The sequence below is a fragment of the Petaurus breviceps genome, unplaced genomic scaffold, assembly GCF_028583685.1.
Source record: "Petaurus breviceps papuanus isolate PSGF00001 unplaced genomic scaffold, PetGlider_PUasm1.0 90842, whole genome shotgun sequence".
In the NCBI taxonomy this organism is placed as follows: domain Eukaryota; kingdom Metazoa; phylum Chordata; class Mammalia; order Diprotodontia; family Petauridae; genus Petaurus; species Petaurus breviceps.
The window spans coordinates 19,304,257-19,317,456 of NW_027187358.1; the positions used below are offsets into that span (position 1 = coordinate 19,304,257).

The following is a 13,200-nucleotide window of genomic DNA, read 5'->3' on the forward strand; positions in this document are numbered from 1 at the left end:
TTAACAAGACAACAGTTTTCTTACTAATACCCCTCAATTTGAGGATAATTCAGAAAAAAACTGAAATTTGAGGAAGACAATCCTGTTAAATCTTTAGTAAATTCAATGATAGCAAAAAGAAAAATATGATCAAGATAAATGCCTGAGATAAATTCTTTTGAATCCTTAGCCAAAACAAAAATCTTCTTACAATAGGATGATTAGCACACTATAAAAGCTCTAGGAAGTGCCTAATTAAACGAGAAAGTATTAATGGATTTATTCCATCTCAGAGTTAATGCACTCATACGCCATTTTTTGCCTTCATTGGGAAAGGCTTGACATATGTTAAGGTCTTCAGAGTAAACCTTCCCATTTCTTTCCTAATTGATACATTGCACTAATTTTCCCATTTGGCACATGTCCTTCCTTTTGACCCTTTGTTAACAAAACCACTGTCTCTCATCTATCTATACTGAATAGATTTTTGTTCTTTACAGGTGTTGGTACATAATTGATAACATCAGATGAAACACTCAATGTTAAGAATTACATGTAAGTCAGAACCATAATATTATGAAAAAAGAAAACGCTATACTCAAAAACTAACAGGGACCTCAGATTATTATCTTCCTTTACTAGATATCAAATAGCTCCACTTAACCTGACAGTAATAATTGTGTGTGTGTGTGTGTGTGTGTGTGTGTGTGTGTGTGTATCTTTTTGGAGGGGGGAAGGCAAAGCAACGTCACATGGCTAGTAAGTGTTAAGTGTCTTGGGCTGCATTTGAACTCAGGTCCTTCTGACTCCAGGGCCAGGGCTCTATTCACTGTGCCACCTAGCCACCCCCAGTAATAATTTTATTTATACCCCAATTTAAGAGTAAGGTTAAAAAAACAACAACAAACAAAATTCTCTTTATAGCTTTCTGAGAGAAGAATTGGAAATATTATTATCTCCAATTTTAAAAGGAAGAAGCTGAAGGACAGAGAAGATAAGTCCCTCATCAGGTGATAGAACTAATGTCAGGCTCACTCCATTATACTATACTGTCTCTCTCAACATAAATGAAAAAGATTGCTAAAAAGAAAAATTCTGAGTAATGAAAACAGCAGCAGAATTCCCACAAAGACACAAGGAAACACACACCTCCTTCCTCTTGACAGAAAGGAAGGGGAGAAGAACTACCAGGACAGGGCATTGTACTCATCTTTAAAAATGTGAGTCTCCACATTTGATCATTTTACTTAATTATTTTTCTTTATTAAAAAATCAGTTTCAATCAGGAGGTGGAGATGGAAAATGGCCATAATGTAAAGACAAAGTATATCACACACAAAAAAGAAACAGCTAAAAAAACTACATCTATTATGCCCCTTACTTAGACTGCATAGCTTAAAGCAAATAGCTTCAAGACCTTTTAAGACACTGTTGCTAGCTTAGATGTGCTTTTCTTACACCAAGATTTCTTCTATTAAGAGGAAATAAGTCTTCTTTAATTCCTTCAACTAACATTAGCAAATGGGTCAAATTGAGAGCAAAATGAGGTCTGCTAATTATTTTTTTTTGAGACACCAACTAGCTCACAAAATCTAAATTAGTTCCAACCTTATCCTTTTTCACGAGCAAATCAAAATAGACATGACGCAGTGTTATAATTTTATACAAATCATTTTGACTACATAACCCCTACTTTTTTTAAATTTTTGTTTGTTTGTTTTGCAAGGGAGGAGGCAGGACAATTGGGGTTAAGTGACTTGTCCAAGGTCACACAGCTAGTTAAGTGTTAAGTGTCTGAGGCCAGGATTTGAACTCAGATCGTCCTGACTCCAGGGCCAGTTCTCTATTCACTGTGCCACCTAGCCACACACACACCCTTTTTTGAGCACGAGTGTGACACTGTCACACATACACTTTATTGATATTTTAGTTTTCTTACATCACCATAGTAATCCATTTATCCTTTTTCCTATCCTCCTCCTATTTTACAAATAGTATTTTTTGGAGAGAGATAAAAAAAAGCCAGCATAGCTGATCAATACACTGGAAAAATCGGAAAATATATGAAATGTGTAACACCTGTGGACCTCTCACCTGCACAAAGGGATATGTTGAGGGTATTTTCTCATATTTCTTCATTCCAAGTCCTGTTTGATATTTATAACTTTGTTACATATACTTTTGTTTTTTTGGGGGGATGGGAGGAGGTGTCATTGTACTTCCCATTTACATTGTTGCAGCTAGTGTGTATACTGTTTTCATTGCTCTACTTTACTCTGCATCAATTCATATATATCTTTTCCATGTTTCTCTGTATTCATCAACATACATCATTTCTTAAAGCATAATGACATTCCATTACATTCATGTAGCACAGGTTTTTTTTAGCTATTTCCCAACTGATGGGCATCTATTTTCTTTCCAATTCTTAGTTCTCACAAAAAATGCTGCTGTATTTTGGAAAATATGAGGATTTTTCCCCTATCAATAGTTTTCTTGGGCTATACATCCAGTAGCAGGGTCTCTGGTTCAAAGGGTCATTTTGTTTGCATAACTCCAAATTGCTTTCCAAAATATCTGCACCATTTCTCAGCTCTACCAACAATGTATTAGTGTGCCTATCTTTCTACAACCCCTCCGACATTGACCATTGCCATTTTTTGTCATTTTTGCCAATGTGCATGGTGTATAATGCCCACTACTCACAGTTGTTTCCTATTACTTCTAGCACCAAATACAGGGTGTCCTAAAAGTCATAGTGCACTTCTGAATCTTAACAGTTTAGCCTATTTATACAGAGTATCCCCCCCCAAAATTAGTATAGTTTTAAGTTTTAATAATTTAAAACTTCACTAAGATTTTTTTGGGACAGTATAAACTGCATGGTTTGCCACTTTTAAATAATCTGGCCCCTTTCTAGTCTTACATAATACTCCCCATCATTTTCTATCTCTGTGCCCTTTCACTGGCTATCATCCTTACCTGGAATGCTTTCACTCATAACCTCTGACTGCTGTAATTCTTGCTTTTATTCAAGAATCCACTCAAGCAAAATTGCCTCCCCAATAAAGTTACCTTGTATCTACTTTGCATGTATCTTATGTATATGTGGTCTACCAATTAAGACACAAAAGTCCTCAAGGGTGGGGATTAGTTCACTTTTGTCATTGTATCCTAGGTGCTTAGTATTGTGCCTAGCATATAGTAGGCAGTTAACAAATACTTGCTGATTGATAATTAACTCACATTAATTTAACCCTTTATGATTACAAAGTCCTTTACATACATAATCTCATTTGAATAAAACTCTTCATTCTCAAGGTGACATTAGAATTAACTGCATTTCATCAAATGACCACTTGAATTCATTTACTAACTAGTTGATCTTTCAACTATTTTTGAGGATATACTGTAATTAAGAGTAAACTACAAAAATGAGGATATTACTAAATAGAAGTATTAGTTTTGAATACCTGCTTTACTTCAAAGATTAGTTATTTTAACTTGGAAAGCTAGCTCTGATTTTAGCTTAAGGCAATTAAACTATGTTTTTCCTCAGGTGAAAAAAAATTAGTTTACATCTCATTTATTTTTGGTTTCCAGTCTTCATACCACAATAGCCAACAGAGATGTTTCCAACTTAAAATCATAGCCCGGAGGGAGGGCAGACAAAAGTAATATAAAAACCAAATGGCTTACCAAAATGATTTAGTGGGACCCAGGAAGAGCTTTCTGCATGAGCAGAAAGGATCTTCTCAATATCAAGGGGAAGCCGCTTCCAATTAGTGAACTCCAGGCTAAAGTTGAGAATGTTGTCATCAACTGAGTGAATCCTACATAAAAAGAAATTAGCACACTTTTTTTGTAATGTCATTAGTTATTCACAATGTCTAAATCTTTTTTTTTTTTTTGGTGTTCTTCTGAACTGGTCATCATTTATTTATTTTTAGTTTTCAACATTCATTTCCACAAGATTTTGAGTTACAAATTTTGTCCCTAATTCCCCCTACCCCCACCCCAAGATAGTGAGCCTACTGAATACCCCCTTCCCCAATCTGCTCTCTCTTACATCCTCCCCCCAAATTTCTAGTAGGGCAGGATGGATTTCTATACCTCAGTGCCTGTATATTCTAATTTTTTTAACATTTGTTTTTAAAACTTTGATTTCTAGATTCTTTCCCTTCCTCCCTCCTCACCCAACCCCACTGGGAAGACAAGCAATTCAATACAGGTTGTACATGTATAGTTACGCAAAACGTTTCCATAGAAGTTATATTGTAAAAGACTATTTCCCTTCATCCCATCCCGACCCCCACTTATTTTATTTTCTACTTTGACCCTGTTCTTTTTCAAAGGTATTTGCTACTAACTACCCTCTCCCCCAATCTGCCCTCCCTTCTATCATCCCCACTCTAATCCCCTTCTCCCCTCCTTTCTTGTAGGGTAAGATAACTACTTGAATGTGTATGTTATTCCCTCCTTAAGCCAATTTCAATGACAGTAAGGCTGACTCATTCCCTTTCACCTTCCTGCTCTTCCCCTCCATTGTAACAGTTTTCTCTTGCCTCTTTTATATGAGATAATTTACCCTAATCTATATCTCCCTTTCTCCTTCTCCCATTATATTCCTCTCTCACCTCTTAATTTTATTTTTTAGATATCATTCTATTCAACTGATATAGTTCCTTCCTATTCAACTGATCCTATGCCCTCTCTCTATGTATACCTGTACACACATATATACACACACACTCACATATGTATTTATAGACACATACACCCTTCTATATATACCTATTATATACATATATATTTACATATATATTCCTTTCAACTATCCTCATACTGAGAAAAGTCTCATGAGTTACAATTATCATTCTTCCATTTAGGAATGTAAATAGTTCAACTTTAATAAGTTCCTTATGGTTTCTTGTTCCTGTTTACCTTCTCATGCTTCTCTTGATTCTTGTATTTGAAAGTCAAATTTTCTGCTCAGTTTTGGTTTTTTCATCAAGAATGCTTGAAAGTCCTCTATTTCATTGAATAACCATATTTTTCCCTGAAGCATTATACTCAGTTTTGCTGGGTAGGTGATTCTTGGTTTTAATCCCAGCTCCTTTGACCTCTGGAATATCATATTCCAAGCCCTTCGATCCCTTCATGTAGAAGCTGCTAGATCTTGTGTTGTGATGATTTTGTTTCCACAATATTCAAATTGTCCTTTCCTGACAGCTTTTAATACTTTCTCCTTGACCTAGGAACTCTGGGATTTGGCTATAATATTCCTAAGAGTTATCTTTTTGGGATCTTTTTCAAGAGATGTTTGGTGAATGTTTTCAATTTCTATTTTACCCTCTGGTTCTAGAATATCAGGGCAATTTTCTTTGAGAATTTCTTTAAGGATGACTTTCTAGGTTCTTTTTTTGATCATGGTTTTCATGTAGTCCAATAATTTTTAAATGATCTCTCCTGGATCTATTTTCCAGGTCCAGTGGTATTTCCAATGAGATATTTCACATTTCCTTCTATTTTTTCATTTGTTTGGATCTGTTTTGATTTCTCATAAAGTCATTAGCTTCCATTTGCTCTAACCTAATTTTGAAAGAATTATTCTCTTCAGTAAGTTTTTGAAATTCCTTTTCCATCTGGCCAATTTGGATTTTTAAGGCATTCTTCTCCTCATTAGCTTTTTTGGCCTCTTTTGCCAATTTGAGTTAGTCTATTTTTTAAGGTGTTATTTTCTTCAGTATTTTTTGGGGTCTCCTTTAGCAGGTTAACTCACTTTCATGATTTTCTTGCATCATTATCATTTCTTCCCAGTTTTTCTTCCACTTCTCTTACTTGATTTTCAAAATCCTTCTTGAGCGTCTCCATGGCCTATAAACGGTTCATATTTTTCTTGGCAGCTTTTGATGCAGGACTTCATTGTCTTCTTCTAGTTCCATGCTTTGATCCTTTTTGTCCCCAAAAAAGGATTCTATGGTCTGATTGCGCTTCCTCTGCTTGATTATCTTGCCAGCCAATTTCTTAAGTTTTGAGCTCTTTGCCATGGTAGAACTCTGCTTCCAGAGTGGAGAGAGCTGTATCTCAAATCACTGGGGTTTTCACAAATGTTGTCAGAGGTCTGCAGAGGTCACCTTCTCTACAGACACCACAAGCTCTGGCACACTGGCATTTCTCACCCCAGGACCACCACCTAAGACTGAGACCCAGATCCAAGCAGGTCAAAGCAGGAGCAATTACCCTCTGAATGGTAGCTTGGTCACCTTCTGATCTGCAGGCCAAGAGCTCCGGAGGCAGACATGTGGCAGCAGCTACAGCCGCCATGCTTCTGCCACCTCTCACCCTGGGGGCAGGGGCCAGACCACGCTCTTCTCCACCCAGTTCCAACAGAGTTCCCTACTGACTTTTACTTTCTATTTGGCATTTATGGGTTGAGACGTCTGGAAACTGCCACAGCTGCAGGTGATTTACTCTCCTGAAGTCTGCTCTAGCTGGTCTGTGCCACTGGTCAGGGTTGCCCCTGGTCTGGGCCCGGGAGGCTCATGCAAGACTGTGCTCAACTCCCAGCTCAGTTGCAACAGACCCTTCCTGCTGACCTACCAGGCTGCCTTCAACAGGATATTTCTTTCTCTCTGTCACTTTGTGGGTTCTGTGGCTCTAAAATTTGTTTATAGTCATATTTTACAGGTATTGGAGGTGGATGGAGTGGGAGCTCAAGCAAGTTCCTGTTTTTACTCTGTCATCTTGGCTCTGCCCTGAATATTTTCTTAAAGAAAATTTTCATGAAAAATAAATATTCAACCTCTCACAGTCCTCACTAATGATTATAATTTCCAACACCATCCTCATTGATTCCCATCTTTTTTATTAAATCAATTAATCAACAAGCATGGCCACTGAATTACCTTGCAACCTGAGATATATGATCCTAAGATCCTCATTATTAAGTATCTATCATATGCCATGCACCATGTTAAAGTACTAGAAATACAAAGATGAAAATGAAATTAGTATCTGAGTCTTTTGTCATGAAAAGAATCCACAAGGCAAAGGTCTATTGAGGGTAAGGAGTCTGGCATCTAAAGCACAAGTGTTAGGTTGGATTACAGAGCTGAGGATTCAATGTCTAAACCTCAGGTCCTAGACTAAGCCCTGTATCATGCACTGAAGTCTTTGAAAGGCAACATATATGTTGGTTTAATTTGAAGGAACTTATTGAAATCTTTGTAATTTCTCAAACTATTCAGAGAATCATGAAATCAAAGACTTGGAAAGGAGCTCTGCAGTTATCCAGACCAAACCATACCCAAAAGGAATCCCAGTTACTACATCCCTGACAAGAGGTCATCCAGTATCTTTCTGAAAATGTCCATCAAGGGAGAACCATCACCACCTTGGGGCAGATCATTCCTCTTTCAGGTAGTTCTAATTCTTTGGAAATTTCTCCAGATAGCAACCTTTAAATGAAAGCTACTTGCAATTTCCTTTCCATTCTGTACCTGGTTCTGTCCTCTTATGCCTCTTCCACCTGGCAGACCTTCAAATAACTGAAGACGGCAGTCATGTCCTCTCTATCTTCTCTTCTCTTGGTTCAACATCCTCCAATTCTTTCAACTGATTCTAATAAATCTTGTGCACAAGACCCCTCATCATCCTGACTGCCCTCCTCTGAATGCTCTCCAGCTTATCAATGTCCCTTTCAAACTTCGTTTTCAGAACTGAGCACAATATCCCTGATGTAATCTGACTAGGGAAGAGTATGAACAAACAATCACTTCCTTATTCCTAGAAGCTATGCTCCTCTTAATGAAGCCCAATCACATTAACGTCAGGAGTTGCCACATCATACTTATATTGAGTTTGCAGTCAACTAAAACCCACAGGTCTTTTTTTAGACAAACCATTGTCTAGATTTTTATCCATGCCACAATGAGGTATCATTACAAGACTTTCTGGACTTTTGTAATGAAAAATGGTAGTCAGAATATTGCTACAACCTTATAATAAATAAAGCAAAAATATGAAAAGAATTTTTTTATTTAGCTTTGAAGCTTCAAACTATATGGTTAGCTTTCTCCAGCCTCAAGTTTCTCCCCTCTCTAATCCATCCTCAACAAAGCTGCTAAAGTCATTCTTCTAAAATAGAAGTCTAACCATATCACTCAAATAAATTCTAACAGTTCTTTATTGCCTCTAGGATCAAGTATGAATACTTCTTTAACTTTTATAAGCCTTTCAGAACCTGGCCCCAACATACCTTTCCAACCTTTTTTATACATTAGCCCATTCCTCTACTCATTCCAACCAAACTGGTCTTTTTGCTGTTCTTCACATATATTCCATCTCCTGGATGGAATGCTCCTCCTTGGAGCATTTTTACTGACTATCCTCCATGCTTGGAATGCACTCCCACCTCACCTCTACTTGTTAGAATTCTTATTTTCTTCAACGTCCCACTAAACCAATACCTACACAAAGACTTTCCTGATCACCACAGCTGCCAGTGCTCCCTCCAAAACAACCAAAAAAAAATTACCTTATACTTATTCATGTATACTTATTTATGTTATCTCTCTCCAACAGAATGTAGTTCCTTGAGGGCAGACATTTTTGTATTTCTATCCTCAATTCTTAAAAGTATCTGGCACATAAAAGGTACAAAATAAACACTTATTGGCCAACTAATTGGTTGGTTGGTTGCCTCCCCAAAAGGCTTTCCTTCCTTCTTTCAACAGTCCTAAAGTAGATTAGACCCATTTACTTGCCTCCTCCAAATGTCTAACCCCTTATCTAGGCCAAGGAACATATTCTGGAGACCACTGCCCTCAGAGATGTTTATGAATGCTATTCCTGAACTGTGTCAACAAGAGTCAAGTGGGTGTGTTGCTAAAAGCAGGCCCATTGGCAAATGATAGCTGACAGAGAGAAAAGAATCATAACCACAAAAGCACAAAAAGTCACTTACTGTAGTTGCAAAAAGTCTTAAATATTTTAGTAGTCCCTGAATAACTACATAGTACAATGAAGGCTTATAACAATATTCTGCATGTGATACATTACTTCAGCGATTGGAATTTTATCCCCTATTAAGTATCAAAAATGTAAGGGACTATAAGGCTGGGATCTCCAAATGGTCAATCATGGTAGATCAAATCATTATGCCCTCTCCTGAAGTCATTTCCAAGGAAGGAGTCCATGGCCCAAAGCTGCCACCACAGACCACCCACTCCCCCAGATTTCATGGGCATTTCACTGAGGCTCTTGGACATTCATCACACCCTGCCACCCCCTTCTGTTTTTTCATCAGATTCCCCCAACATTAACTGATCTTGAAGATTTGGGGAAATAAAATGCAGTTCCTCCCCAAAGATTGGGAGGTTCCTGCTTATTCCTTACCAATAACTGCAGAGTAGATTGACTGGGTCAAATCCTGCTAATAGGAGAGATGGCAGCCATTCCTTGTACTTTGCTTGTGCTTTAACTGCATGCTTTATAAACTCAGACAAATGGTTCCATGTTCCCAACGGGCAGCCTTTTTTCAAGAAGTACCGAAATACTGAAAACTTCTCATACTTCAAACAGTATGCCAAATGCATTTCATTTAGCTGGACTCCATATTTCAGAAAAATATCCACCATTCCAAAATGCCCGGAACTTTATCATAACAAAAGAACATAATCTAGTTAGAATAATAATAACACTTGGGGGGAAAAATTATTCTAACTACCATGACAAAACCAAATTAAATCTTCTAACTACATGAGCTTTTGCAATAAAGATTATGCTTTCCTCCTTTAATATAAAGCATTTTCTTAACAAGGTTACTCTTTTTCAATCCTCTCATTAATTATTGAATAATGTATTCAATTTCTAAACTCTAATTGTCAATTGGCTTGTACTAAGAAATTTGAATGACTCCAGTTCTCTTTACCAACATCCTAGGTCAACTTTTCTCCCTTATCTTTGAAGTTTTAAAAATGGAAAACTAAGCAGAAAAAACTTTCAATCTAGGAAACAAGAACAAATTTATAGTTTTAATTTTTAAATTAATTTTATTATGCAAATACTGTTAAAAAAAGAAAACAGTGATGACTGATAAAATTAAATTCTTACACATAAAATCTTGGAGTGGATAAAGTAAATATAAAATGCTAGAGTTCATAAATCTAAGAATTATTTATGTAACTTTTAAATCAGTGTTTTAAGCAGCTAAGTCCCCACGGTTATATTCAAAAAGCCTCCTAATCCATGTAAATTTTTTATATTCAGCTCACTAAAATTCCAATTTGTGCTCTTCCTTATTTAAAAGATTAAACAGCACTGTCCAAACCATTAACTATTGATCATTCTCTGAGAAGTTATTAAAGGGAAATATTTTACAATTCAATGGATTTAATATAAATTAATGATAATGTGGCCATTGCTTAATTACATATAGTTTTCCTTTTAAATAATTCTGCAATAGAATGTGGCTTCTAAATAGTCATCATCATATACCTATGTTAACTGTCCTATCTAAATAAACCATTCTTAATACAATTAACTAGGTTCTCATCTTACCCAGAGCTAAAGCAATATATGTCAATCAGTCACTGAGGACATGTTCTAATAGGTATGGAACAAAACTATATGATAAATCCAAGTCATTTATTCACTAGAAAGCTTATATATGTTACTGGAGACCTGACATAGCATATTTTGGCTATTAATGAGACATTTATACACATGTGCAATTCACAAAAAAGATCAGTTCATGCCTAATTAACAACTATCTAACACTCTGAACACAGAAACAAGAGTTATATAACAAGCATAGTCAGAGGGATAACTTGACAGAAACAGGACTGTGTTGCAGTAGGGTATAGATAAGAGTATCTTCACTGTTTGGTCCTCCTTTTATCTGAAGTGATACATTTATTCTAAATGATCATCTAGTGGCATTTTCACTTCAGCAAAACAAAACCAATAGACTATTTCAAAATCCTGTACAGTACCTACTTAGGATTGAGATTCTGATGACAAGGTTAAAAAGACTAACCCTTTCTAAAAACTGTGATAGGAACATATATATTTATGTTCAACTTACTGCAACACCAGAAATGTAGCAGTGGCTACATAGCTATACGAACTACTGTAAATATCTTTCATTTAAGTGTCATGAAAGCTGATCACTTCATGAAATACTCATATTAGCAAAATCAATCAAAAGAGAAACACTAGACAACTTTTTTTTTCTAACTGGACCTGTGATTTAATCGGTATAGGGAGTGCCTGCTCAATAACTTCTTCTACCAATGCAAACGGGCACCTTCTCTGCAACTAATGGTCTTAGTTGCCTGAGACACTCATAAGTTCAGGAAAATGGTCAGGGTTACAGACCTTAAGTTACAGTATAAGTAAGAAGCAGGCCTTGGACCCAGATCTTCTGGACTCTGAAACAAGTTCTCTATCTACTCTGGCACACTGCTTCTCAGACAGACTATACATTATAATATTCATATTATCATTCATCAGGGATAGTAAAATCATACCACTGAAGGTCTATGAAATATCAGTGTTATAATCTAGATCTCTGATGATGGATTATCTCTGATGATGGATTATCAGTTATAGAATCAACTTTTCCAATTAACCCTAAATGAAATACTTTAATAATAATGGGCAAACCACTCAAACTCTGGTTTTTGTTTTTCTTGTAAAAAAAAAAATAAAGAGTATTATCATTCTTATACTGTCCTATAGAATTGTATCATCTTGTCCTCAGTCTTTCTTTTCTCCATTAAAAACAAACAAACAAACAAACAAAAAGCATTTAATAGGCAGATGCTAAGGATAGCAAGCCAATTCTAGAAAAAATAAGAGTATGGCCATCAGATGTAGACTCCTGATCTGAATAAGGTTCTGTTTTCTTCTTTTAACATGAACTACTACTGCCCACACCCTATCACAGAGTGAAAAATAAGTATCATCTAAATTTTAATTTTAAAAAATCATTTTCAGTCATCTCCAATCTTTACAAAATATAGATAGAAATGGGTAGTTAGTTATTATTCTGAATATCAACAATTCATCCAAATGATATGAAGCTGAGGCAGAGCACATACAATAAATATGAGTCTAGGGGCTCATATAAGAGTATTTCTTCTATATATACACTAAATAAAATTAATTCACTAAAAGACTAAAATAATACAAGGTGTTCAGAGAGTTAGAGCAAGATACTCAATAAAGTTAAAATGTGGCTAATGAGGCAAGGAAAGAGTCTTGAGTTTTTGTTTCTTTGCTTTTAAAAAGAACAATGAATAGATCTTGCTCTCAGAATCATATACTGCCATGTGTGTCTACATTTTCCATTTCACAGGGAGGCCAAGATACAATTCCCAAAGAGAAAGCATTGAATTTTAGAAGAAACCACATAAATCCTATTTAACAAACAAAAAAATCAATATTAGGGGCAGCTAGGTGGCTCAGTGAGTAAAGCGCCGGCCCCGGAGTCAGGAGGACCCGAGTTCAGTTCCGGCCTCAGACATTTAACACCCACACACACACACACACACACACACACACACACACAAACTAGCCGTGTAACCTTGGGCAAGTTACTTAACCCCGATTGCCCTCCAAAAGGCAAAAAAAAAAAAAAAACAATATTAAAAGAGAAAGCATCCTGAAGGCAGGGACTATCTCATGTTTGTCTTTATATTACCAGCATCTAGCATGACGCCTTACATACAGCAGCTATTTAATAAATGTTTAGTTGAACCAAAAACAAAAATGAAACATTAACTTGTCACATCTATCACACAAGACTATGGTAAAATAAAGCCCATCTTTTCTAGGTTTGTTTGGTTTTGGTTTTTTTGTCTTTTTTTGAGAAGGAGAAACAGAAAAAGAACAAACCGGTCATTTTAGATGGATCACAAAATTTTTAAAAATTTTTTTTAAAAAAAGGGCTGGAAGGGCCCTTAGAATCATTTAGCTAGGTAGTGCTGTGGATAGAGTGCTGGGACTGGAGTCAGGAAATCCGTGATTAACTTGCAGCTACTCCTCATACATAACATCTGATCTTTTACCACCAAACCTCTGAAAGTGCTTTTTAGTAACTTTACTGGGGTGTAGATTAGAAAGTAAGAAAAGCAGAGAAGTTAAATTTTTTTAAATTAATTTTTAGAAAGAAAAATTAGAATTTTTATAAAAAATAATTTAAAATTTTTTAAA

The 13,200-nt window shown here is 36.0% G+C and overlaps 1 protein-coding gene and 1 long non-coding RNA gene across 9 annotated transcripts in view; one reads left to right on the forward strand and one right to left on the reverse strand.

Annotated features, from left to right (window-relative positions):
* The window catches only part of LOC138148832 (uncharacterized), a 120,204-nt gene that overhangs the window by 49,283 nt on the left and 57,721 nt on the right, over positions 1-13,200 (forward strand). The gene's annotated exons all lie outside the window — the stretch shown is intronic.
* The window catches only part of ASB3 (ankyrin repeat and SOCS box containing 3), a 131,646-nt gene that overhangs the window by 4,215 nt on the left and 114,231 nt on the right, over positions 1-13,200 (reverse strand). For 7 of the 8 annotated variants that reach the window (XM_069071694.1, XM_069071697.1, XM_069071696.1 and 4 more), the window contains 2 exons: positions 9,379-9,636; positions 3,679-3,812 (listed from right to left, as the gene is read on the reverse strand). In XM_069071694.1, the coding sequence (XP_068927795.1) occupies positions 3,679-3,812; positions 9,379-9,636 (392 nt within the window). The remainder of the gene's footprint in view (positions 1-3,678; positions 3,813-9,378; positions 9,637-13,200) is intronic. The other variant, XM_069071700.1, reaches the window with a different exon arrangement.